This window comes from Ammospiza nelsoni, chromosome 17 (assembly GCF_027579445.1).
Source record: "Ammospiza nelsoni isolate bAmmNel1 chromosome 17, bAmmNel1.pri, whole genome shotgun sequence".
NCBI lineage: Eukaryota > Metazoa > Chordata > Aves > Passeriformes > Passerellidae > Ammospiza > Ammospiza nelsoni.
This window is the reverse complement of record NC_080649.1, coordinates 899,800-926,846: the sequence shown is the minus strand read 5'-3', so window position 1 is coordinate 926,846 and position 27,047 is coordinate 899,800. Positions and strand designations below refer to the sequence as shown.

Genomic DNA, 27,047 nt, shown 5'->3' with positions numbered 1-27,047 from the left:
ACCTGGCCCAGGTGTGCAGTGACATTGGGGCTGGCCTGGCTGCGGGGCTGCGACTGCTCCTCCTGGGGACCCTCCTCGGCCAGCAGGGTAAGGAACACCCCAAACCTGCCCTGGGCAGGGTGAGAGGAACACCCCAAACCTGCTCTGGGCAGGGTGAGAAAGAGGAACACCCCAAACCTGCCCTGGGCAGGGTGAGAGGAACACCCCAATCCTGCCCTGGGCAGCCCCCAGGGCTCCTTGGGCACCAGCTGTGGCCATTGCTGAGCCAGGGACTGCCCAGGTGGCCTTGGCTGCCTCTCACCTCCTGTCCTGCTCTCAAAGTGTGCCTGAGCTGAGGCAAGGAGGCAACAGGGAGGAACTGCATTAATGCAAACACCTGACCAACCTCCCAGGGGATGCTCCAGGGAGCCCTTCCAGGGATCCCCCAGTGCTGCCACACCTCAATCAGGCATTTCTGGAGGGGAAAATGTGTTTTTGTATTCCTTGGTTGATGTCTCTCTTCCTGACAAGGAGCAGGGGATAGTTTCTAGTTCAGGAGGGACCCAAGTGCTCTGCACAGCTCCTGCTGTGGCAAAGGAGGAAAATGCCAGCACTGCTGGGGCTGCTCATGTGCCCCCACTCTCTGCTGCCTTGTGAGGGACATGTTTGTGGCAGCAGCTCCTCACTGGGGCCAGTCCTGCCCTGCTGCCACCCTGGCTGTAACCCCAGCTCTGCTCCTTCCCTCTGCCTGCTCCAGCTGCTCTCACCTTTTCTCTAATGCCCCCATTTCTCAGAAAACCAACAGGAGATGCAGCAGACCAGCTGGCAGCATCTCCCCATCACAGCAAGGGACTCCTGGATGGGGCAGATGCAGGGACAGCAGCCTGCCCCAGAGCCCTGGCAGCAGCAGCACCTCAGCACCCAGAGCTCCTCAAACCAGCCCCACCTGCCCGGGGCTCTCCCTGGCCACCCTCCCGTCCCTCCACAGGCGTGTGCAGCAGGCCAGGCCGTGCCCAGCAGCCATGGAGCCCAGCAGCGTGCCCCCAGCCTCGGTGACCCCCTCGTGGGACGTGTTCCCCCAGCAGACCCTGGAGCCCGTGGACATCGCTGTGCTCGTGCTCTATTTCCTCTTCGTGCTGGCCGTGGGGCTCTGGGTGAGCAGACACCCCCAGAACTCCCTGGGTGTCCTGTGTGCTGAAAATGGGGCTGCTCTGGCTGGGATTGGGCTGCTTCCCACTGCACTCAACAGCTGCAGGGGGCAGTTTGCAGGTCCTTGTCCTCTCCCCAGCCTGGGACGTGCCCTCACTGTCCCTGGGGAGTGCCCAGGCCTGTGCTAGCCAAGGTTTGAGAGCCCTGGTGAGGAAGAGGCTGTCTGAGCACAAACCACTGCTAACAATGATGTTTTGTTCATCCAGGAAGGAACTGCTGTCCTATAAATCACCTGTGCTTGTCCACACGGGTCCTGACAGCAGATTCCTTAGATTATTAGCATTGTCTATATATAATTAGGGCAGAAGGGCATCCTTTGGCGTGGCTTTTGTGGCAGCCTGGCTGTCAGGAGGCAGAGAGGGGAATAGCTGCTCCCTTTGGATGTGGTGCACAGCTCAGAGCATGGCATGGATCATCTCCGTGGATCTCATGGATCATTGCATGGGGAAGGGGAGCCCATGAGCCACACGTGCACTGCCCAGCATTCCTCCTGAGCGCTCCTGACACCCAGAACTCTGCAGTTCTTGCCCCAAACTGCTTTCCTTCCTTTCTGACCTGGTGGGATGGAGTTTGGTTACCCAGAACATTCCATCAGGGTGTGAGGTGATGGAGAACTGCCTGGGGCTCAGGGCACTCAGGAGGAATGCTGGGCATTGCACATGGACACATTGCAAGTGTCCCTCGGGAAAGATTTCTGTGCAGCTGGGGGCACTCAGGGGCTGTGCTGGGCAGCCCTGGGAGTGCCCTGAGCCCGTGCCCCCCTGTGTGCCCGCAGTCCATGTGGAAGACGCAGCGCAGCACCGTCAAGGGCTATTTCCTCGCCGGGGGACAGATGGTCTGGTGGCCTGTGAGTACCCTGTGCCCCTGGGTGTGACTGTGCTCACAGGGGTTGTCAGATGAGGGAGAGATGAGAATGCTGACTCTATATTTCAGAAGGCTTGATTTATTATTTTATGATATAGATATATATTACATTAAAACTATACTAAAAGAATAGAAAAGTTCTCATCAGAAGGCTGGCTAAGAATAGAAATTAATTAATAAGAAAGGTTTGTGGCTCGGGCAGAGAGAGAGCCAGCTGACTGTGATTGGCCATTAATTACAAGCAACCCCATGAGACCAATCCCAGATGCACCTGTTGCATTCCACAGCAGCAGATAATCAATGTTTGCATTTTGTTCCTGAGGCTTCCAGCTTCTCAGCAGGAAAAATCCCAAGAAAAGGATTTTCATAGAAAGATGTCTGCGACAGTGGGGCACTGCCCCCCACTTCTGCTGGGGCACTGCCCATGCCTCCAAACAGCAATAAACAGCCAAAAGTTACTCCTGTGCTTTCCCAGCTTCTAGTTGGCTTTTCCCCCTGGATTTGAGACTGCAGGGCGAGGCCAAGCCCAATGTCCCACAAAGCCTGGCTGCTTCTGGAGATTTCCACGATTCCCTGGGGTCCCCAGCATGGACACAGCTCTGTGCTGAGCCTGGGCTGTCTCATCTGGGCTGGGCTGCTCCCTCAGCAGTGCTGGTGCCAGAACCTGACATTCGTACCTGTTCCCCTCACCTTTTCTGCTCACCCACAAGAACTGGATGCTTTGCAAGCAGGATGGTCCCAAGCAGAAGTGGGCAGTGAATGGTGAGCGAGGCTGCAGAGAGGTGCCCAGGCCACTGAAGCTGTAGGGAGAAGAAGGTGGCAGAGGCTGCCGAGGATTCCACGTCCTGCGCAGCCAGGAGCGGGGACAGCTCCCTGTGCCCCCGTGCCAGGGCCACAGCTGGTTTCTCCCTTTGCCCAGGTGGGTGCATCCCTGTTTGCCAGCAACGTGGGCAGCGGGCACTTCATCGGCCTGGCGGGCTCGGGAGCTGCCTCGGGCATTGCAGCCACAGCCTACGAGTGGAACGTGAGTGGGCACGGGGCTGGACAGGGCATTCCACCCACCCTGCCCTGCCTTGCCCTGCCCTCCCTGCGGGCTCAGCCTGCTCCTGCTGCAGGGCTGGCAGTCCCCAGCTGTGGGACACTGCCCCAGCCAGCCTGGAACCCCTCTGACCCTTCGCTTCCCTCCCTGGCAGGGCATGTTCTGCGTGCTGGTGCTGGCCTGGCTCTTCCTGCCCATCTACATCGCCTCGGGGGTACGTGGGGATGGATGGATGGATGGATGGATGGATGGATGGATGGATGGATGGGCTCCCTCCACTGCTCCTGGCACTGCTCCCCTGGCCCAGCTGGGGTGGCAGAGTTGCTGGCAGGGGGCTCAGGCTGCCCCCAGCCCCTGGCAATGAGCAAAGACCCCTCCATGCACTGACCATGGGAATGGACACTCAAGGTTGTTGTGCAGCATCCCAGCAGAGCCAAACCCCAGCCCAGGGCAGCCCCCAGGGCCCTCCTGCTCCTGCCCCACTGCAAACACCCCCAGAGCCCCCTGGGGAGCCCCTGGCAGCTCTGGGAGTACCCCAGGGACTGTCCCCCATTCCCTCACTCCCTGTCCCTCTGCAGGTTACCACCATGCCGGAGTATCTGCAGAGGCGCTTTGGAGGCAAAAGGATTCAGATATTCCTGGCCATCCTCTACCTGTTCATCTACATCTTCACCAAAATATCTGTAAGTAGGAAAGAAAAAGAAAAAGGGAAATGGATTGGGTTGAATTCACTTTGGAAATGTGTGCTGAGCAGTGAGGCTGAGAAAGGCAAGGAGTGGCTGTGCCTGGCTGAGCAGAGAAGGGTTTGTGATCAAAACACCCAAGGAAGACAGACTGTATTTTAAGGAGTGGCTTCTCTTTTTGGCTCGACCAGCACCTGAATGCCTGTGACAGCAGGAGGGACAGCTCGTGTCAGTGCCCTGAGCAATAGTCCATGGACAGGTGGGGCTCTGAGGGTGGATGTGGTGGCTGTTAGATTTTGCACCCCTGGCAGCTCCCCCAGCTTCTCCCCTTTGCTCATTTATTGCCTGTGCAGACACAGGTGCTGTTACGGCAGGATGGAGGAGCTGGGACAGGCTTGGAGGAGAAGTCTTCATTCCTTTATTGCACCTGTTTGAATAAATAACTGAATGAAGCCTTGCACAACAGCCTGGTGGCTGTTCATTAACTGCCAGCCAGGGCACGGATCCGTGGAGCACACAGATCCCTGCTGGGGTATTTCCTGTCCTGGGGGGGAACACGGCGTCTGACCCTGCCTCTGAGCCTCCCAAAACCTCTGGCAGAGCCTGGGAGTGCAGGGCACAGGGAATGGCTGCCCAGGGCCAGAGGGCAGGGCTGGGTGGGGAACTGGGCAGGAATTCTGCCTGGGAGGGATGCAGAGCAGCTGTGGTGCCCCTGGATCCCTGGCAGTGCCCCAGGCCAGGCTGGGAGCAGCCTGGGAGGTGTCCCTGCCGTGGCAGGGTGGGAATGGGATGGGATTTAAGGTCCCTTCCACCCAAAGCGCTGCAGGGTTGTGTGGAGTGGATGTGAGTGCTGGGTTCAGATGGCACCGATGGGGAAGGTGCCCAGCTTCTCCTCTGGATCAAATTGAATGACTCCATTTCCACCTGCTGGGATGTCTGAGTGCAGCTCCTGTGCTCGGGGTGTTTTACCCCTGCCTGCCATCCCTGGGCCTGTGCTGGAGCTCTCCTGTCCCATTTGCAGGTGCTGCAGAGCAGGTTGGGCAGGGCTGGCCCGCCCTGGGGACATTGTGCTGCTGATCCCCCTGTCCCCATGGCAGCAGCAGGGACAGTTCTGGGGGGCTGGGGAGGGGGGTCTGCAGGGCACATTCCCCAGGCCCTGCCCAGCTCCCCCACCCTGGCCTTGGGGATGGAGAGAAGCTCACCCCGCTCTGTCCCAGGGCTGGGCACGTCCCCTCTCGTGGCGCCCCTGCCATCCCCTGGCTGTCACTGCTGGGAGCAGCAGGAGTGACAAACGGCTGAGGAGGGGTCCTGGGGCTGCTGTGTCACCGTGCTCACAGGGGTCTGAGGATGAGGGAAGAGACGAGAATCTGACTCCATGTTTCAGAAGGCTGATTTATTATTTTATGATATATATTATATTAAAACTCTACTAAAAGAATAGAAGAAAGGATTTCATCAGAAGGCTAGCCAAGAATAGAATAGGAAAGAATGATAACAAAGGTTTGTGTCTTGGACAGAGATCTGAGCCAGCTGACTGTGATTGGCCATTAATTAGAAACAACCACACAAGACCAATCCCAGATGCACCTGTTGCATTCCACAGCAGCAGATAATCAATGTTTGCATTTTGTTCCTGAGGCTTCCAGCTTCTCAGGAGGAAAAATCCCAAGGAAAGGATTTTTCATAAAAGATGTCTGTGACACTGCTGTGGGGTCCTGAGGCTGCTGTGGGAGTAGGAGCTGGGGCTGGGGCCATGAACAAACCAGGCTGGTCCCAGGAGAGAGGGGGTCAATGTGCACTGGGAGGGGCTGGGGGTGCTGTCCCCACAGTGTGTCACTGTCACTCTGCTGTCCCTGCAGGTGGACATGTACGCCGGGGCCCTGTTCATCCAGCAGGCCCTGCACTGGGACCTGTACATCGCCGTGGCCGGGCTGCTGGCCATCACTGCTGTGTACACCGTGTCTGGTGGGTGCTGGGGACGCTCCTCACCTGACCCTGCCCCTGCCCCGGACCCTGCACTGACCCTGTCCCTTCCCCTGTCCTGTCCTGCCCATCCTTCTGAGGCATTCAATGTCCCAGGCCAGGCTGGACAGGGCTGGGAGCAGCCTGGTGCAATGGAAGGTGTCCCTGGGACAGTGAAGGTGTCCCTGCCATGGCAGAGGTGGCACTGGATGGGATTTAGGGTCCCTTCCCACCCAGCCATCCCAGGACTCCATGGCTCATGCCATGCACCATGTCCAGCCTGGTTTTGCCATGAGTGTGGACATTGGGGTGGGAAGGCAAAAGGAAATTCACCTTTTTATAACAAATTTCCATATGATGGTAAGTGAAGGCTCCTCAGAGGCTGCTCCAGGTGGGTGCAGGTGTGCTGTGCCCCAAGGAGAAGCCGTGCAGGGCATTGCCAGGGTACATTTCCCCTGTTTCCCCGGAGGTGAGAGGGATTTGCAGCACAATGAGCCGTGTAATGCACAAAGACTCCGGGCTTGGATGCCCTTTCAGGGCTTAGGAGTGGCCAAATGGAAAACAGCCACACAGACAAATAAAGGTTATTCCTTTCCCACTGCTCACCCCCAGTGATGTAAAATCACAATCCCCTTTTTTCCCTCCGCCTTTTCCAGCTTGGGCTTTGTTTTAGAATTTTCCATGGATTTCCCGTAGATTTACTCCTGCTTTTGGCTTCTAGTGACACAATGGTGACTCACGATGAGTCAGATGCTAAGGAATTCCAAAGGGCTGCTGGCCAAAGCTGCCCCAGCATGGACAGAACCCCCAGCCAGGTTCAGTTTGGGGCTCAGTTTGTGCTCAGGAGCCTGTGCAGGGTGTGAGGTGCTGGGGCAGGACAAACCCAGCTCACCCAGCGTGTCCCTGTGCCCTGCAGGTGGCCTGGCAGCTGTGATCTACACGGATGCCCTGCAGACCCTCATCATGCTCATCGGGGCCGTGTCCCTCATGGTCTTCAGTGAGTGCTTCCCTGGGCCTTTGTCACTTGCACTGCGACAGAAACCTCACCGAGTTCAATACTGGGGAGAAATCCTTCTCTGGGAGGGTGGGAGCCCTGGCACAGGTGCCCAGAGCAGCTGTGGCTGCCCCTGCATCCCTGGCAGTGCCCAAGGCCAGGCTGGACACTGGGGCTGGGGGCACCTGGGGCAGTGGGAGGTGTCCCTGCCATGGCAGGGGTGGGATGAGATGGGATTTAGGGTCCTTCCCAACCCAAACCATGGCAGAATCCTGTGATTCCATAGCAGGGGCAGCACCCGTGAGTGTCTGCCCTTCCCCAGCGCAGAGGGAGAATCAAGAGCTGCTGGTTTTCAAGGAATGCTCCTGGAGCATCCCCCGCAGTGACCCAGAGGCTGCAATCAGAGTCCCGACCTGCGGGGATGCACTAACAGCTTCTCGTGGCCCGTTCCAGGTTTCATTGAAGTCGGTGGCCTGGAAGGTTTGCAGGCAAAGTACTTTGGTGCCATCCCCAGCATCCGGCAGGAGAACAGCAGCTGTGGGCTGCCCAGGGCAGACGCTTTCCACATCTTCAGAGACCCCGTCAGCTCGGACCTGCCCTGGCCAGGGGTCCTGGTGGGAATGACCATCCCCTCCCTGTGGTACTGGTGCACAGACCAGGTGGGTCCCTGCCTGCTCCTGGGCCTGGGCGGGTCCCATTGCAAACCTGGGGGATGCCACCTCACCTGGAGTGATTTTATGATTTTCTGATTTCACCTGATACTGATTTTCATCAGTAAAATCCTATTTTACCATCAGCAAAATCAGATGGTTAAGTCCCAAAGAAGGAAATCTTGATATGCACAAGTAAATATTAGTAATCATCTCCATGGAAAAAGGGGTAAGAACGTGTTTGTGTGTTAATCCTTGTCTATAAAGAAGTCTTTGGTTTGTTTGCTTTTTAACTTGATCCTTTGTTCCTTGTGAGCCACCTGTGAGTTTCTCCTCTCACCTTTGCCGGGTCTGGCTCCCATCCCTCCATCAGAGCCCCAAAACCCCTCCTGCTGCTCCAGCTGTGCTTTCCTGCTCTCTCATTTAACTCTGCCCACTCCAGCCCTGCCCTGCTCCTGGGCCAGGCTCCTCCACAGGGCCAGGGAAGGGCCCAGAGCAGGAAAATGGAAACCCCTGGGCATGGGTAGGCGAGGTCAGGCCCTGCAGCTGGGCTGGAAGGGCACAGAGCAGTGCCTGTGTCTCTGCAAGGAGCCAGCATCCAGAGCAAGGGCTGCAGAGCACGGCCAAGCCCTGTGATCACCCTCTGAGCCCTGCAGAGTTCACTGGAGATCAAAGCCAGGGTGATCCATCCCAGGCAGCCCCTGCTGCTGGCGGCCAACCACAGCCATTCCTTCGTTCCTAGGTCATTGTTCAGAGGTCCCTCGCTGCCAAAAACCTCTCCCACGCCAAAGGAGGCTCCTTGATGACCTCCTACTTGAAGATTTTGCCCCTCTTTATGATGGTAATGCCAGGCATGATCAGCCGGGTTCTGTTCCCAGGTAAGTGCTGAGGGAGGGATCTCAGCGATCTCCCCCTGCCTGAGGCTGTGCCAGCTGCACAGGGCTGAGGAAGCCTTTCCTCAGTCAGATGAGGGGTTCCAATGCACCAACGTGAGGAAATGTCCTTCCTAAATGTCCAGTCAGGAGCTGGATGGTGCCAAAGCAGCCCCAGCCCTCGCTGAGCTGAGCCAGCCCAGGGTCGCTGGCTGGGAGCCCCCAGGCTCTCAGTATTTCCCTTTGAAAGAACATTTTACAGCATTCAGAGAGGAGCCAGCTCAGAGACACTGTGCACTGCTGCCTCTCACTGCCCACTGCTTCTTCCAGACCTGGTGGCTTGCGCAGACCCAGAAATTTGCCAAAAAATCTGCGGCAACCCCTCTGGCTGTTCTGACATTGCTTATCCCAAGCTGGTGCTGGAGCTGCTGCCTGTGGGTAAGAGCCCGGGGATGGTTCTGCCATGGTGGGGTTGGCACCTGGGAGAGGGGCTCAGAGAGGCAAAGAGCCTGGGGCTGGCATTTAGAGGGGTTTGTGTGGGATGGACCTCCCATTGCCATTTTGGAGCTAAACCAGGTCTAAAAGTCTGTTCTACCCACAGAAGACCCCAAGGCTGCCCTGCACTGGAGCCTCTGAGGGTTCCTCAGGGTGGCTCTGCCTCTCCTCGTTCCAGGGCTCAGGGGCCTGATGATGTCCGTGATGATTGCAGCCCTCATGTCCTCCCTGACCTCCATCTTCAACAGCTCCAGCACCATCTTCACCATGGACCTCTGGAAGCACCTCCGGCCCCGCTGCTCCGAGTGGGAGCTGATGGTCGTGGGCAGGTGGGCACAGCTGGGAGGGCTGGGCAGAGCCTGGTGCCAGGCACAGCTGGATGGGCTATGATTTATTATTTTATTATATATATTATATTTTATTAAAGAATGCTATTCTAAAACTATACTAAAGAAAGAGAAAGGATACATCAGAAGGCTTAAGAATGATAATGAAAGACTGTGACTGACTCTTCAGAGTCCAACACAGCTGATGGTGATTGGTCATTAATTAAAACAATTCACATGGAACCAATCAAAGATGCACCTGTTGTTAAACGATCTCCAGCCCACATTCCCAAGCATTCAGATAATTATTGGAGGCCTCTCAGCTTCCCAGGAGACAATCCTGGGCCCAGAGGGTTTTTCAGACAATCTCGTGGTGGCAGGGCCAGATCTCACAGGCAGGCCCTGTGTGTCCCGCAGGGTGTTTGTGCTGCTGCTGACCGTGGTGTCCATCCTGTGGATCCCCCTGGTGCAGGCTGGCCAGGGGGGGCAGCTCTTCATCTACATCCAGTCCATCAGCTCCTACCTGCAGCCGCCCGTGGCCGTGGTCTTCATCCTGGGCTGCTTCTGGAGGAGAGCCAACGAGAAGGTAGGGGCTGTGCAGGCCCTGCAGCCCTGCTGGGGACTGCTCCGACACTGAATCCCCTCCTTGCCTCCCCAGGGCGCGTTCTGGGGGCTGCTGCTGGGGCTGCTGCTGGGCGGGGTGCGCCTGGTGCTGGATTTCATCTACCCCGAGCCGCAGTGCGGGCAGCCCGACACCCGGCCCGGCGTGGTCAGGCACATGCACTACCTCTACTTCTCCATGGTGCTGGGGGCCACCACCAGCCTCACCGTGCTCCTGGTCAGCCTGGCCACCGAGCCCCCGGCCCCCGAACAGGTGGGTGTGTGTCCTGTGTGTTCCCCCAGCCCTAAATGCCTTCCTGGGTTATGGGCCACCTTTGTGTTCCCTTAGCCCTAAATGCCTTCCTGGGTTATGGGCCCTCTGTGTTCCCTCAGCCCTAAATGCCTTCCTGGGTTATGGGCCCCTCTGTGTTCCCTCAGCCCTAAATGCCTTCCTGGGTTATGGGCCACCTTTGTGTTCCCTTGGCCCCCAATGCCTTCCTGGGTTATGGGCCCCTCTGTGTTCCCTCAGCCCTGAATTCCTTCCTGGGTTATGGGCCCCTCTGTGCTCCCTCAGCCCTAAATGCCTTCCTGGGTTATGGCCCCTCTGTGTTCCCTCAGCCCTAAATGCCTTCCTGGGTTATGGCCCCTCTGTGTTCCCTCAGCCCCCAGTGCCCTCCTGGGTTATGGGCCCTCTGTGCTCCCTCAGCCCCCTTGATGCCAGCAGTGCTGAGCAGCCCCCCTGATGCCCCCTTGATGCCACAGATCAGCCGGCTGACCTGGTTCACCCGTGGGGATGCCCCGGCCGTGCAGGAGGCAGCAGCAGCAGCAGCAGCCGGGCCCGGCCCCACCAAGGAGCAGCTGGAGCTGAGCCCCACTCCTGAGAGCGGCCCCGACCCCAGCAAAGGTCAGTGAGCACAGCCCCAGGCATCCCTAACAGCCTGCAGGACAGGGAACATTAAAGCTCTTTCCTCTGGAGCTCTGGAGCTGCAGGGTGTGCTGAAAGAATCACAGAATTAAAGAATACAGAATGTGCTGAGCCAGAGGGACCCCCAGGATCACCCAGTGCACCCCTGTCCCTGCACAGATCCAAACCCTGGGCATCCCTGGAGTGGTGTCCAAACCCTCCCAGAGCTCGGTGGGGCCATGCCCATTCCCTGGGCAGCCTGGGCAGTGCCAGCACCCTCTGGGGGAAGAACCTTTCCCTGAAATCCAACCGAAACATCCCCAGCCCAGCCCCAGTGCTGCCCCTGTCCCAGAGCAGAGCTGGGAGCTGCTCCTGAGGAGGAGCTGCAGGGCACAGTGAGCTCTGACCTCCATCTCCTCTTGCCCAGGGCCAAAAAGCTTTACCTGACACTGTACCTAGGCAGGAGTTCAGTTTCATTTCCAGCTCTCAATGGCATTACCAAGGAACTGGGTGGGATACAGAGCCATGGCCACTATCCCAGGCTGGTGCTGTGGCACCTGCTGCCAGAACTGGCTGGAAAAGGGGAGGATGGAGGAAGACACAATAACGTTGATGAAATTCCCTCTCTGTTTTCCAGTGGTGTTCTGTGATCAGCTCTAGCAGCAGGGAGAGCCCTGAGCCCTGGGCTGAGGTCTTGGCAGACCAGTGAGGGAGGATGTGCCTGTTTTAAAGCTTGTGCCTGACAGGATTGGGCACAGCCATGTGCAGAGCTGCCCGTGCATTGATTGCAGCCTGGATTCCCATGTCCTGTTTTTGCTAGGATTCCCATGCCCTGTTTGTGCCAGGCTCAGCCCTGTTTGTGTGTCAGCTTTGCTGCTGTCCCTTTGATCTGTGCCAGGCTACAGTGAGTTAATGAGTTATGGTGCAGCTCCCCTGCTGCTGGGCAGCCTCACACTGTTGGACATGAGCGTTACCTTCCAGCATTAATGAATGAGGCATGGGCAGTGCAGGATGGACCTGGGGGCACCAGGCACCTACAGCTCGGGTTTTAGCTTTGGGTTATCATTACCACGGCTGCTGGAAGAGCAGAACCTGAGCTCAGAGCTGCAGGGAGCACAGACCCGGTGCTGCAGGGGTGCCAGTGCAGTGCTCAGTGAAACCAGGGGTGTGTTTGTGCCCCAAGCCCTGCACAGCAGTACCAGGCACTGCTGGCTCATCCCCCATCTCCTGTTGCAGGTGCAGCCGAGGCCAAGGGCAGCTCCAAGCTGCTGAGCACCGTGCTGTGGCTCTGTGGCATGGAACGCAGGCAGGAGGGGGCTGAGCCCCTGCCCAGGGCTGAGCCCCTGCCCGTGGTGTCCCTGGAGGAGGAGCCCCTGGTGAAGCACATCCTGAACATCAACCTGCTGCTCTGTGTGTGTGCTGGGATCTTCCTCTGGGCCTACTTTGCATAGCCAGGGGATGCCAGGCACACACACCATCTAATCCTAACTGGTGTAAATATTAATGATTAGCGGAGGGTTAATGTAATTCTTAATGCTTTCTAAATTTTATTTCTTTATTTAAGACGTTTTAAAGACATAATATTTTCTTTATTTCTAATGGGGGCCTGGCTGTGCCTGGGCAGAGCGCTTGGCACTGGCACTGCCAGACCCCACCTGGCACCAACCAGCTGAGGAAGGTTGGTTTGGTTATTTTAAATATTTAATTTTGCTCTTTGGCCTTAGAGCACTGCCTGGAATTCAGGAAGCCTGGAATCTCTTCCTGTTTATGCCTTGATAACCAGCTACGACCCCTTGAGTCCCCCTCTGGTTCAGCTCCTCTGGCCTTGGGGGACAGCCGTGACACCTCGAGTGCCCAGAGCAGAGCCCAGGGCTGTTCTCTGTGCTCTGCTGTGCCTCTGGCTCAGCTGTGCCCGTTCAGCTCCTTCCCTGTGTGCAGTGAGTGCTCATGGACCTGTCTGGGAGCTCTGGCTGAGGCACCACCACTGACACTCCAATGGCAGCACCAGCATGAAAACCGCACCACAGCTGCTGCCGGAGGCACCTGAAGGACCTAAACCTGTGAAATGCTGCTGGAAACCCTGGGGGAGGGAGGCACTGACACTTTGGGGGATAAACATCAAAATCAGTCACAGGACTGGAGTCTGTGGCTCTCCAAACTGAATTTAAAGATTTGCTACAGAGCTGGTGTGGTAACAAAGGAGGGTCTCACAGTGCTCCCACTGAGGTCCTTAAGGCAAAACCAAGCTGAGCAGCCAGTGACTCCAAGCTACACAGCGCAGGGGATCACTGTGACCTTCAGGACCCAGTGGAAGCAACAAAACTAGAATAAAGATGCCTTAAGTTGACAAAAAACAATCTTTAATTTTATAAATGTTCACTCAACTTCTGAATCCAAACAGCTGTTTCAAAGTTCTTTCAAAATTCAACCGTTTTCAACAAAAGCACAAACCCCATTTCCACGGTTTCCTCGTGAAACAGTTGCCAGTTGCACATGAACAAAGCAGGTTAATACAAATAACTATGAAATCAGGGTAAGTACTGCTCCTACGTAGCAATGAAATGATTAAAGAGACAGAAGTTCCTCCTACAGCACGACAGTCCTTCAAGGCACTGGATGCATCCACAGTTCCACAGGTGACTGAGAACCAGCAGTCACCACCAGCACTGGGGCAGGGTTTGGTTCATGGCTTGAGGGGAGTCTGCAGCAAATCCGGGAGGGAACGTCCCTTGGGAGAGAGATGTCCCTTGGAGGCAGCTCCTGGGACGGGCTAAGAACTACAAAGAACCTCTAACGGTGCCGTGAGAAGGATTATTTCCCTAATACAGACATGCACTTTAAATAACTAACGTTCTGCTTCTTATTCTTTTGGAATTTCTGCTCATACCACCTGTATCAGCACTGACCACGCTTCCTAGGCGAGCTCCTGCAGGAATTCATTCCTTCCATCCAAGAGTTTGAAAACCGTTGTCCAGACCCAGATCATTAAACTTCTTCTGAGGGCGAAACCCGGCCAAAGGCTGGGCTCCATTTGCTGAGAGGTCTCCTCCAAGCAGGGCCAGCCTGGAGCCGAGTGCCAGAGGCCCCATGCCAGCTGTGCCCAGCTGTGCCCGCTGCCAGAAGAAGCCTTTCCCTGGTAGGTCTGGGGTTCCCAGGAGCTGGAAGGCGGCGCCGCAGCGCGGTCACAGCGCCGTGCTCTCCGTGTCATTGTCAATGTCCAGCAGCAGGTGGGTGTGCAGCTCTCTGCCCAGCTCTGCAGGAGGCTCGGGAGGAGGGTTTGCAAGTGGCTCTGGAATACTGCAATTAGAGTCTGCACAAAAAGGGAACAGCAAGTTTAGCCTGGGCCAGCTCACTGAGTCGGGGCTTCCTGGGCATCTCCTTGGGCAGAGAAGGGAAAGCAAAGATCAATGAGGGCTCTGGGGACAGAGCTGGCCCCTTGGGCACACAGGGCTGGGCCCGGCTGAACAGCTCAGACTGCTCCTCCCACACACCCTGGGCACAGGAACACAAACCCCCTTCTTCCTGTAGGAGGGAGGAGACCGAGCTGATTTAGGATCAGACTCCCCAATGCCCCTGGAGAGCTACTCTGGACTTTCATGTCAAAACACCCAGCAAAATAATCTGGCACCTAAATAACCCACCAGGGAACACCACCTGTGACTCTGGAAAGCAACAGGAACAAGGATGGTGTCAGAAGGAGGCAGAAGTTATTTACACCAAGTGCAGATCAAACCTGTCTCCTGTGTGAACAGGGAGCCATGGTCTTTGCCTCTTCTGAAGAAAGGAGGATTTTATTCAAGATGTCAAAAAAAGGACCACAAAATGCTGCATCTCTGGTGACTGACTGCCCTGGCAGCTTGAATTACCAGACCAGAAAAATCCCCAGCAGCTCAAAAAAGGGTAACTGAAAATCTTGTCAGGATTTTGGAAAGCTGATTTATAACGTGCCATGACATCCCTTACTGCAGTCCAGCAGCTGCTCCACATGGGAAGTAATTTAGATCACTTAGATCAACAAAAAATCCAAATAAATGCCTTATTTTCAAGCACAGGAGGTGCAGACAGGCGTCCTAGAGAGACTGGGACTCATAACTCTACGTGAAACCCTGAAGTTAACCCAGCAGTTACTGCAGAACAGCTCAAGCTGAGCTAAATGAATGACCTGGAGAAGGGGAAGCAGCCCCTGAGTGCAGCCTGCCCTGCTCCTGAGCCCCCCAGGCTGCAGGGATTTGGGATCCTGCACAGAGCAGCTGCAGTCCCACCCTGCTCTGGCACTGAGCAGGAGCTGCAGCCACGGAACCCCAGAAGGGTCTGGGCTGGAAGGGACCCTAAATCCCACCCCACCCTACCCTCTGCCTGGGCAGGGACGCTGCCAGCAGCCTGGGGCAGCCACTCTGGAGGCTGTGACACGGGAGGAGCACCGGTGGCACAGGACAGGGAGCGACATGGGTACAGCAGGAGCCTCTGCACGGACACAGCAGCTCTGGGTGTGTGCACAGACACAGCACAGGGGACAGTGGCCAGAGACACCAGGAGCTTCACATTCTGCTCTCCAGGGCTTAGTGGGTTAATGCAGCAGGGGCAGCCCTGTCTGGCCATGCCAGGGACACACACAGCAGGGCACTGGGGGTTAGTAGTTAGCACACACATCATTAGCAATTAGCAATTAGCAACAGTGGCGGCCAATCAGGGGCCTTTTCCTTACCATTGCACTTGCCAATACAGTTCCTACTGAATGCTGGTCAAACATCTGGATTATTTAATAAAACCTTTGATTAGAATATTCTAGGGCTTCTTGCTCGAACACCATAAATAGAATTTGAGGCACTACTAAAGCCCAGCACATGGACAAAGGAGTTAACAGTGTCCTGAGGACAGCTCAGGATTCCTGTTCAGGGATCATTAGGAGCTTTGCAGGCACCTTAATTTTGTTCCCTCATTCCACTTGTTAAGGTTCAAATTAAAACCAGCAGCTGCACATTGTGAATTAGTGAGTCTGTAAGTGCTTGTATGTGCAGGTGTGAATATTAGAGCAGACACTCTTATGTGACAGGTGGTGGTGTTAATTCAGATTATTAATCCTTTAAAACACATTGATCTGGAGAAGGTGGATGCTTTAGCATGGGGTGTACTGGTGGAGGTGAGCCTGAGTCACTTCAACCCTCCCCAAGGGGATTTTAGCTGAACAGCATGGATCTTCTAAGTCCCTGCACCAGTTCTGGAGAGAATCCCCCCTCAGCAGCTTTCCCTTCCCAGTTTCCCTGCATGGCAGCTCCCATGCTGTGTTTACAGCACACACCTGGGCTGATCTGCTCTGCTTTGCAGCCCCCTCTGGCAGGTGCTTCCCGTGCCCAATTCTAATGAAGCAGCCCCAGCTGGAAGTTAATTACAAGATAAGGATTTCTCCCATTACTGGGGTAAAACAAACCCTCCCTGTCTGCTGTCACTGAAGCAATTTCCTCAGAACCAGGAAAACCCTAAAATGAAAATAAATATGGTCAAAGTGTGAAACACTTGGAAATTTAGATTAAGTCTTTCCTTGAAGTTTGACTCATTAGCACAGCTGCTGCTGTTAACTTCTTTGTGAAGTGCTGGCAGCATTCAGAGCCCAGCCCCACTTCTGACTTCAGCTTGGGAATAAATTATCCCCATATTTTAAATATACTGACAAAAGTACAATCAGAAGTCAGTTGTTTTAAGAATCAAAGCTACTTTTTAGTTGGTTAAGCAGCTCATTTAGTGCAGGTCTCTTCATGGAACCCCATAATGGGCAGAGACATCTCCCACCATGCCAGGTTCCTCCAACCACCACCCAACCTGGCCTTGGGATCCAGGGGCAGCCTCCAGGCCACCTCTTTCTCCAATTACCAGAAACCCCAAACCTGAGTGATTTCCAGCCTGGCTTCTCAGTGTAACACTGATTTCAGTGTCCTGTCCTGCTGCACCTCAGGCAGAGCCCCCAGGGAGGCTGGCGGCCAACCTGCCATGGTGCGGCTGCTGTTCTGCCATGGCTTTAGTCACAGCAGCCTGGATTTTGCCCAGAAACCCCAAGTGGTTAAAAATAACTGCAAAGCTGAAGTGAGAGCTACATTAAAAGGTAACCACAAACCACCAAGTTGTAGGAAAGGTCAAATTTGTCTGCAGTGAGAACAAACCTGCTGGAAATGGGTCACCCACCACACCTGAGCTGGGGATAACTCTGGGGGCCTGGTGTGAAGAGTGAATTCTTTCCAGGGACCTAAGGAATAACTGAATGTCCACAGCCCTATCAGAGCTGAGCAGCAGAGCCCTAAACCCTCCTGCAGGCAGAATGCTATGGAGGGACGAGGTACAGAGCTGGCAGAGCACAGTTCCTACACAGGGTGAGGACACAGGGCACAGAGCACAGTTCCAAGCACACGTCTGAACTCAAGCTACAAACAGGAGCAGCTGAGCTGCAGGCTCTGTGAGTGAGTACAAACCTTATTCGCAGTAACCATCCCCACCTGTGAAGGCATTGGGGTACAGCTGTTAGGCAACAGAATTGATATCTGCATTCCAACACATCAGGCTAATTCTAGAGAAGCTGCAGTGTCATGGGAAAGTTCCAACCATTATTAATTATGAGTAGATTTAAAAGCATTAGTCTCCCACATCCAGTATCTCTCCCTTCAGAATTTCCCAGAATAAGCAGTGACTCAGCAGGAAAACATTCCAGAATCTGCTGGTTTTGAATGGCCTCAGGAACTACATTTAAAAAAAATAAACTTTATTAAAGTAACATAATCCCAACCAAACTGGTAACTACAAGCTTCATGAAGCTTCTGTGACAAGACAAAAGTTTCTCTTTATTTCATGGTTGTCTTAAAACAAAGACTGCACTTAAAATGTCAGGCTCTATAAATACTGACCTAAGAAATACAGTTTAATACAACTGATTCTTCAGCTTCTGGATGTCCAACTTAAATGCACATCAGAAGGCTCTGTTCTCATAAGGTAAAACATCCTCTGCATGTTTTGCCTACTAGAACACGTGTCAGTGACCACTCATGCCCTTTCCTTATCTCAGTATGTGCTGAAATCCACCATCCTTGGCTACATCTTCTCCCTCCTCTAAATATTTGCTTTTTTGGCAACAGATGTCCAAGCAGAACTGACTGCCAAGATGCTGAGCTGGAGCTGCTGTCACAGTGTTAAGCTTCCAAACAGGAATAAAAAAACCAACAAAAGTTCATCTCCATTTGCCCCCAAACACTTCTGCCTGAGGAAGGACACCCTCGTGTGCAGAGCAGCTGGGTGGGCACTAACTGGAAATGAGCTAGGAGTATTTTAACTGAGATTTGTGCTGCCCAGCTCCCCCCAGCTCCATCAGCGCTTTGGAGGGGGCACTAACTGGGAATGAGTTCTGATTTTAACTGAGATTTGTGCTTCCCCAGATCCCCCCCCACTCCATCACTAACCGGGAATGAGCTGTGAGCATTTTAACTGAGATTAGTGCTGCCCAGCTCCCCCCACTCCATCTCCATCTCCACCTGGTTCCCTGGCATCCCCACAGCCAGCAGCGGGGGAGGATGATGATGCACTCACCTGTGACCATCCTGGAGGCCGTCGGGGGGGGGTTTGCAGCACTCCCATCGGCGGGCGGCTGCGCGGGCGGGTGCGGCGGGGGGCGGCACGCTGGGTCTGTTGCGGGGCTTGGGCACGGGCCGGGGCCGGGGCAGGGTGCCGCCCTGGGGCGGGCACGGGGCCGGGCAGGGCTCGGGGGGCACGGCGGGGGCGCTGCCCGCGTGCTTGCCCAGCGGGGGCGTGTCGGGAGGGGTGGGGGTCTGCGGCAGGGGCACGGACGGGGAGCAGGGGGGCGCATCCAGGCCCTGCTCACCGGGAGATGCTTGGCTGCTGCTGCCGCTGCTGCTGCTGCTGCTGGTGCCGCCCTTGGGCTGCAGGGGGGGAGTGGCCGCGGCCGGGGGCTGCGGGGGTGGGTGGCTGGGGGCCTGCAGAGGGGACAGGCTGCTGGAGTACCTGCGAGGGGCAGAAACCTGGCAGGGAGAGGGGGTCTGGGCTGCTCCTGGGGCTGCGTGCTGGGCAGGAGGAGAGGAGCTCCTGCCCGGGGCTTTGGGAGAGACAGAAGGAGGCTGAGCAGCTGGGGAAGAGCTTTGGCTGCCTGGCTGTCCCGGGGGGGGGTTGGCTGGCTTGGGGGGGGCTGGTGCAGGCTTCTTCATAGCTGTGGAGAGAAGAGGGGACATGTCAGCATCGGGGACTGGGCAGTGACAGGACGTGGGGAATGGCTTCCCACTGCCAGGAGCTGGGGTTAGATGGGATATTGGGCAGGAATTGCTCCCTGTGATGGTGCTGAGGCAGGTGCAGGGTGCCCAGGGCAGCTGTGGCTGCCCCTGGATCCCTGGCACTGCCCAAGGCCAGGCTGGACAGGGCTTGGAGCAGCCTGGCACAGTGGAAGGTGTCCCTGCCCATGGCAGAGGACAGAACAAGAGGAGTTCTAAAGTCCCTTCCAACCCAAAGCATTTTGGGATTCTTCGATTCCAAACCAAGCTCTCAAAGAGAACAATCAACAGCACAAAAAAGCCCAGCTGTGTTATCAAAATGAAGTGTTGCATTATCAAGTACAAGCATTTACTGATCAATAGCTTTTGAGAGTTTGTTAAACAGCACTGGTGACACTGTCACCATTCAGAGAGTCCAAAAGTCACAGCTGCTTTACAGCCAGGCCCTGGGGACAAGCCAACAGAATAAAGTGCTGCCTGTGCAAGGGCAGAGATGCTGATAAAGTGATTTCAGCAGCATTCCTGCAGCACCTCAAGGCTTGGAACACATTGCCTGGAAAGCAACGAGCACCCACCTCTCCTCAGGGCGTGGGGACTGGGCCCAGCAGCGTTCTGGGGCTGGCTGACACCGAGCTGGGAGCTGCTGGGCGCTGCCTGGCCCGGGCCCGGGGCTGGGGCTGGGGCTGCCTGCCCGTTCCTCACCGGGGGAGGAGTGGCTGCACTCGTGCTCTCCTTGCATTTGGAGGTGCTGCAAAGGAAAGAGCCCACGTCAGAGATGGTGTAACCTCGATGCCTTGTGTGGCTCAGCTGCAGCTGCTCCCTTACAAACCGTGCTGTGCATCAGACAGAGGAAACAATTCTCATGGAAAGAATTGCCAAGCCCTGGCACAGGTGCCCAGGGAAGGGGTGGAGTCACAGCCCCTGAAGGGTTAAAAACATGTGGATGTGGCACTTGGTGGCTCAGTGGTGGATGCTGAGGCAGTGTTGGCTGATGGGGATGATGGAGGATGAGCCAGCTGGGGTGGGTCTGGGCAGGGTCCCTCCTGTGGCTGTGCACCTGCAGGCTTCTCTCACTGCTTTGTATTTAGAGCCACCTACAGCAATTTAGCCCTCCAAAGGACTGGCTTTATTCACTTCCACTGGCACTGTGCAGTTTCTCCAGGTGCTGTTAGCAAACTGTGAGTACTTGCACAGAGCCTGTGCAGATTTTAAGTGCAACTTTCACACATGACCCCTGAGGTTTCATTTCAGCTGCCTCTGCCACAAAAACCATCTGTGGAGGAAATAGTGGTGTGCAGGGGATTTCCAAACGAGCAGGTTTTGTAAATATGTCACCTGAGAACGACCTCTGTGCACAAGAACCAGCGCTGCATCCAACCCCACGGTGGGGCTTCACCCTGAGGCCGACATTTGGAGGCTTCACACGTGGTTTGTCACAGCTCTCAGAGCACTGGGGAGCTGACAGCAAAGTGCTGCTTCCACCCCTCACAGGAGGAACTCAGGCTGCTGCAATTAGCCCTGGAGTTCATGAGCACAGAGCTTCAAGAGAAATTAAACTGCAAAGAGCCTGTGTAGCTACTTGTCCTAAAGGAACTAATTCTGAAATATGATAAACTGACTCCCAGGTCTCCTGTAAGTAAGTCTGCACATCACTAACACCTGCTACACACAAATAAACAAAACAAGACATAAACAGATAACAACAAACAAGAAACAACAAACAGGGCCAACAGGTTTCTGGTATTGCCATTGTAAGTTTTGCTCTTTCAGCAGCAAACTGGTATCACCTCTGTGCACATCTCCAGAACATAACCTGGGAGGGTCAGTGTGGGCAGCAGAAACAGAGTGTATTTTTCATCACCATTTTTTCCCCCAAGAATTGCAGTGTGCTAGAAGATGAGCTCCACAACAGACAGAGCTGCGTATGTTATATTAGCAGATGAATTGCAGAACACCCAGAACCATGGATGCTATTGTGTAAGACCAATTCGGTGTGTAAAACCAATTCTGTGTGTTATTTCAGAAGCCCAATTGTGGAGCCATACTGGTGGCAGGAGAGCACCTGCAGGGCACATCCCAGGGGCACAGGTGGCACCAGGGCAGTGCTGCCCACACCTGCAGGGCACATCCCAGGGGCACAGGTGATACCAGGTCGCTGCCAGAGCCGCTGCCAAGCTGCTGCCAGTGAAGCCGTGCCTCTTACCTGGCATCCTCAGTGCCTGGAGCCGGGGGCTGCTCTGCTGGGGCAGCAGAGGGAGCGGGGCCAGCCCCGGGGCCGGGCTCAGCCCCCGAGGGCGGGCAGGGCTCAGCCCCCGAGGGCTCGCAGGGCGGCAGGGGCGGCTGGAAGGCGGGCGAGGTGAGCTTTCTGCTCACTGTGCCACACCGCCGCGGGGTCACTGACAGCTCCAGCACCTTCACACCAAAGCTACAGAGAGAACAGAGAGTGAACACAGCAGGCGGCCACCCCGGGGCTGCTGCAGCACGGCTCGGGGCGTCCCCCCCCCAGACAAACCCCACATGCAAAGCAGCGACGAGGAACAGCTGGCTGCACCACACCGTGATGTTTGTTAGAGTCACCACTGGCTGCACAACACCATGGTGTTAGAGTCCCCAGTGACTGCACCACACCATGGTGTTAGAGCCCCCAGTGACTGCACCACACCATGGTGTTAGAGCCTGCACAGGCTGCACCACACCATGGTGTTAGAGCCTGCACAGGCTGCACCACACCAGGATGTTAGAGCCTGCACAGGCTGCACCACACCATGGTGTTAGAGCCTGCACAGGCTGCACCACACCAGGATGTCAGAGCCTGCACAGGCTGCACCACACCAGGATGTTAGAGCCCCCAGTGACTGCACCACACCATGGTGTTAGAGCCCCCAGTGACTGCACCACACCATGATGTTAGAGCCCCCAGTGACTGCACCACACCATGGTGTCAGAGCCTGCACAGGCTGCACCACACCAGGATGTTAGAGTCACCACTGGCTGCACCACACCATGGTGTTTGTTAGAGCCCCCAGCGGCTGCACAACACCAGCAAGGTTAAGACATGCAACAGGATTTGGCTCATCCCCACAGAGGGATAAGAACAAACGACTCAGTGACATCTGGAGACAAACACTGATGACAATGAGGTCAGAGCACTGGGATCTCACATGTAAATACAGACGTTTCCTCACATACCACGGTTGGTAGCTCCTCACTACATGTATTCTGCCACATGAAGTTTGTTTCTATCACACGCTAAGTTGCAGCAGAGATTTAAAAAAAAGCTACTGGATACAGGCTGTGATTTGGGGGCTGGAATGAGAGATCCTTACAGTCCTCTCCAACCCAAATCGTTCTATTTGTGTTTCAAGGAGAACAGTGGAGAAACAGACCCCAACTCTAACAGATTTTAGAATGCATACAGCACATTCATCCTAGAAATAATTTTATTCTTGTTGTGATAAACACTGAATCTTGAACTGACTTTCTTCTTCCTCTGTGAGTGCTGACAAATTTGCATGTGGCTGGTCACAGCTGACAGGTAACAACATTTGCATCAACAGCTAGAAACAAGCACATCACTTGAATACTCACGATGAGTGATAAGAATGAACGTTACACTACATGTTATATGGGAAACAGCACGTTTTACTGGGGGTTTTTAGCATTCTACTGCTTGCTGTGGCAATACTGTACCATATCAACTCAGAAGTCTTATCATGAAGGCACCAGGTAACACCACCTCAGCTTTTGGGCTTTGAAAGAGAAGCCATGGGATACCAGAAGTTAGAGACTAGAGAGGCTACTGCAGACACTTCTGTTTCAGTGAATCTCACACCAACCCCAGTGTGTGCAGGAGAATGGAGACTGGGAGCAGCAATATCTGCTTGGGATTTGTCATGCATGGAGTGTGACTGGAAGGAATAACAGTACATTACCTTTGAGCCATCCTCAGGCTGCAGCAACAGGGAATAAATCACTATTGTTATCTACAGCATTTCCATGAAATTCCTCTCCTGACACCAGTGAAGGTGTCTGATTGAAGCCTCACTGGAAGAGGGCTGTAATGGATCCCCAAGGTGAGAATTACACCTACCTTTCCTTCTTCAGCAAATCCCCTTCCATCACAGTCATGCTCAGGGGCCTCTTCCTCTCCAGGGTCCCACATTCATAGTCATTCCCAGTGTGTGACAAGTGATTGGAATTTACAGCAGGAACTGCCACAAAGGCCCCAGACACGTTGAAATCCTCATCTGAAGAGGGACAGACAGAATGCCTGCTCAGACACACACGCACATCCCAAGGGTGCCCCACTGCACAAGCCACTGAGGCTGAGCTGGAGGGGAGTGTGACACTGCTGGGCTGGGGCACAACTCACCTCCGGGGAAGAACCAGTCTGCATGCTGGATGATGGGCTCAATAACTGCCACCACGTGCACCGACGTGGCTGCTGCCATCTCAGCCAGGGATCTGCAGGAGACATGTGAACAACGCTTTATTCAGAGTTCCATCAAAGTGAGAAAATGAAAATCAATTCAGACTACCTAAATGACAACTTAGGCTAAGCGTGACGGATCAGCTCCTCAGTACCAGAGAAAGAGCAACTGTGCTGGACTCCAGACCACTCAGAGCTTTTGAAGCACCCCTAAAACCCTCCAGCCTCAAAGGACCTCGAGGCATGGCCTGAAAGAACACTTGAAGTATTTTTTAGGTAAATAGTCTGCTGCTGTGAATTGCTAAATTCCTTGCTAAAGGGTTTAAATCTATCAATTCTCCAGCTTCACCCCATTCTGCTTTGTGGCTTTCTTAAAAGAACTCACCCTTCATTCTTTGCCCACAGCAAGTTGGGGCCCAGGACTATGGCGATGTTGCTCGGTGTCATTTTGTTAATGTCACTGTTCTGGGCAAGCTTGGCCAAAAATTTGATTAAATACCTTCAAAAAGGAAAGAAATCATTAAAGAGCAGGAACCAGGAGCGTTTCTTGTTGAAAACACGTAAATAAAAATTGAAGAGCTTGTACAGAGAGCTCCCAACAAGACGGAAATGAGACGAGCAGCCCTCTCGCTTGGCAGCTGCCCAAAGCTTCTGCTCCTGACTCATAAAAGTTGAACTGGGTAGCAAAGAAAGCAGCTCCCATCTTAGCAAAACAGAACCACAGAAATGTTACATTTCCAGAGAAAAACCCTTCATTTCAGCTAGTTTCATGTCCTGTGATGGAAATTCAATGCTTCTAGGAACCACCAGAGCTGGTTTTGTTCCGGTTCATTTCCAAAACACAAAACCAAAAGGAAAAATGAGATATTTAAGACAGATCCAGGTGATTTCTAAGACTACAGCAAAGAGCAGAGCATGAGCCATAAGCAGAAAGGCTCTGTGCATCACTATTTCCTGAAGGCCAATAGGGAATCAATCTGAGGACACCACCTGTGCGTGGCCACTGCTGCATGAAACAAGAGGTATTTTATAAATCTCACTGAATTTGGCCAGAACAGCACACCTGGATCAGAGTTTAGTTTAACTGGCTTTGGGGTGCCAAGCAGCTGAGCTAAGAGATGCTCTCACCTACCTGAAGTTAACTCGGTAATGCTCAGGTAATCTGTTACAAATCCTCCACAGCTCCTGCAGCTTCTTATCCTGGTCCTGAATACTGAAAGGACAAAAAATGCCATGGCATCTTACTTTCAGGGCAGGAATTGGTTCCTGCAGTGACAAAGAGATGATGGTATCAACTTCCATTTATATCAAAGAAATGTTTGTACTCAGCAACCTGCTTGTCAGATCCCTGAATTGTCTTTACCTGCAACAAAACTGCTTGAGCATCAATACTGTGCAGCCAGCAGCGTGAAGCAGCCCTAATAGCTAAAAAAGGTACGTATTTCACCACATTTTGTGCAATTTTTATTAAGCTATTTATTATTTAAAATAATTTGTTACACAAAATACCCGTTAGTGAAATAATAAATAACTGTGTGAGCTTGGCTGTTTCTTCTGAATTCATCTATGAAGAATCAAATTTAACAGAGATATGCAGCATGACTTCCTCCACAGCTATTTCTAGCATGCTTACTTGGCAGCTTGTGTCCACTCCTCATACAGGCTGTAGGTCATGAGAGGCTCTGGCAGCTCCCTCAGATAGGATTTCAAGGCACCTGCAAAGCAGACAGGGACAGGTTGGCTCCTCAGCCACTGATTTCACACTCCAGGGAAAATTCCTGCCCTCACTTTGCAGTTTTATCTGTGCAGGGAATTCCAAGTACCAGGGAAAGTGGCCAGACCTGACACTTGCTCAGATCTCAGCACAAAGGGTCAGTCAGGAATTGGTGCAATTTGACAGAAACATGCTGTAAAACTCTCAATCATCCCTTCAGGACAAAGGACTTCTTATCAAGATGTACTGAAGGTCTACACACAGCTCTAACCTACCCTGACCAGGTTAACACTGTCATGGCAGCTGGGCCATTGTGATCACCTGAATTTTACACACCATAGTCACAAATACAGCAGCTGTGATCAGTATGGGTACCCTACACTTATCTGTGTCAAACTGTGCAGTGAACCTTCCACTGACTGTCCCTTCTCCCAGTGTAAGTGTGGAGATACCCCCTGAGCAGCAGGAACCTGTGCTGTGTCAGTTTACACCTGGATTGCATGCAGAACACCCCAATACCTGCCACAGCGTGGGGATCTGAGTAAAACTCATCCAGCTGGGACGTGGAACAGTCCAGGGCAGCTTTCAGCTTTTTTAACTTGGAGGCTCCAGCAGCAATTCTGAACAAGCCCTGCACCAGAGAAATAAAACAGAATGATTGGTAAGCACACATGGGCACAGTTTTACAACAGAACACTCCAGCTCTGGTGCCTTCCCTGACAACTGTGACCCAGCTGGCCCCTCATGTGCCCTGTCACTGCCACCTGACCATGGTTCAGCTCTGTCCCACCCCTGGCCCACCCTAATTTCACTGTAGGTGCGTCCACTTCCAAAATACTTCACACAGTGCTGAGGTTATCCTATTGCAAAACATTTACCAACTCCTAAATGACGAAATTAGTTAAGGAACCTATTAACAAACAGATCCCAGTTTATGAGCTTCACTGGGGCCTCTTTCCCCCGTTCCTGAGCTGTGACCTGGCATCACCCAGCTCCTCTCTCACCCCTGTGACCTGGCCTGGCATCACCCACCTCCTCTCTCATGCCAGTCTCCAGCAGCATCATGACACAGGCTTCGATGGGCACTGCGATTTCCCGCCCGCTGCGCTTCAGGTGCTCTTCCAGGGGGGTTCCAAAGGCTGGCTTTTCAGTCCATTTGTCTAATTTGGAGAGTAGCAAAACACTGAGCAGGATATCTACCAAAGCCTTGAACCACAGCCCAGGCAAGAAGAGAGGAAAGCCTCTAGTACAGCACAGAAATGTTCAGGCTACAGCAGGAGTTTTACAGCCCTTGATTGGTAAAGTCCCTTGGATCATGAGCAAAGAGAAAATGAGCTGCTGGTGGTCAAGAAAAAAATACTTCTGCATCTTTCTGGATGGAATATCACATACAAACTCTGTGTGTAACTGGAATTACAAATAACAAACCTCAGCAAGTGCCAGCACAAGGCTGCATGTTCCAGTAACACTGATTTGGCTCTGCAAGAATCTGTGAGGAAAATCTTGTCCAGACCGCATGACCTGGGCTGATTTTGGTTTTAACTGTATTTAAAGTGAATAAAAACTGAGCTGTTTTATTCCTTAAATTTGATCCCTTAAATCAGCAAATTACAATGGATGTTAACAGCCCCAGTGTATCACATCAGAACTACCATGGTAACAGCCCAGCACCATAACATTCAAATTTTCAATTTAATTCTTCAACTCTAGTTTAACTCCAATTTGAACAAATTTCTCCAAATTGAATGTGAATTTGTTCTTTCCTGTAATTTATGTTCTGACCCATTTCTGCTACTTTAACTGAAAGAATGCAGATGTAAAAGGTTATTGTTAGTACAGATGTGTTATTTCTTTTATGTGGAAAAGAGGCCAAGAAGGACAAAAACTTCAGAGGACTTCAAAGAGTGCTCTGAAGGCAATGTGTTTCTGCAAAGGATTTAATTCACCCCTTTTCTTTACAAAACCACATCAATCACCTCCCTTGTCCTGTTTTAGTCCCTCTCATTTGTTAACATGCCATGAGATGCACAAGGCATTTCCCAACCTCTGCAAATTACAGCAACATTAGG

At 53.6% G+C, this 27,047-nt stretch overlaps 2 protein-coding genes across 2 annotated transcripts in view; one reads left to right on the top strand and one right to left on the bottom strand.

Moving 5' to 3' along the window:
* The first annotated feature begins 2,005 nt into the window (after positions 1 to 2,005).
* Positions 2,006 to 12,970, top strand: SLC5A11 (solute carrier family 5 member 11). Its single transcript, XM_059484648.1, has 15 exons — positions 2,006 to 2,035; positions 2,972 to 3,076; positions 3,246 to 3,305; positions 3,670 to 3,774; positions 5,634 to 5,739; positions 6,653 to 6,733; positions 7,184 to 7,389; positions 8,123 to 8,258; positions 8,583 to 8,690; positions 8,926 to 9,076; positions 9,491 to 9,659; positions 9,732 to 9,947; positions 10,436 to 10,486; positions 11,215 to 11,282; positions 11,761 to 12,970. The coding sequence occupies exons 1-15, from the start codon at positions 2,021 to 2,023 to the stop codon at positions 12,026 to 12,028; spliced, it is 1,845 nt and encodes a 614-aa protein (XP_059340631.1). The 5' UTR covers positions 2,006 to 2,020; the 3' UTR covers positions 12,029 to 12,970.
* The window catches only part of ARHGAP17 (Rho GTPase activating protein 17), a 40,780-nt gene continuing 26,648 nt past the window's right edge, over positions 12,916 to 27,047 (bottom strand). Inside the window, 12 exon segments of the mRNA XM_059484104.1 lie at positions 12,916 to 13,887; positions 18,144 to 18,225; positions 18,227 to 18,777; positions 19,411 to 19,583; positions 21,039 to 21,260; positions 22,926 to 23,082; positions 23,208 to 23,299; positions 23,650 to 23,763; positions 24,397 to 24,477; positions 24,898 to 24,979; positions 25,498 to 25,609; positions 26,011 to 26,138. Coding sequence (XP_059340087.1) covers positions 13,760 to 13,887; positions 18,144 to 18,225; positions 18,227 to 18,777; positions 19,411 to 19,583; positions 21,039 to 21,260; positions 22,926 to 23,082; positions 23,208 to 23,299; positions 23,650 to 23,763; positions 24,397 to 24,477; positions 24,898 to 24,979; positions 25,498 to 25,609; positions 26,011 to 26,138 — 1,922 coding nt within the window. The 3' untranslated portion in view covers positions 12,916 to 13,759.

Excerpts from the sequence above, each read along its gene's own strand:
- SLC5A11 (XM_059484648.1), top strand. Across the intron at positions 3,077-3,245 it reads CCACAGCCTACGAGTGGAAC|GGCATGTTCTGCGTGCTGGT; the intron begins GTGAGTGGGCAC and ends CCTCCCTGGCAG. Across the intron at positions 7,390-8,122 it reads GGTACTGGTGCACAGACCAG|GTCATTGTTCAGAGGTCCCT; the intron begins GTGGGTCCCTGC and ends CTTCGTTCCTAG.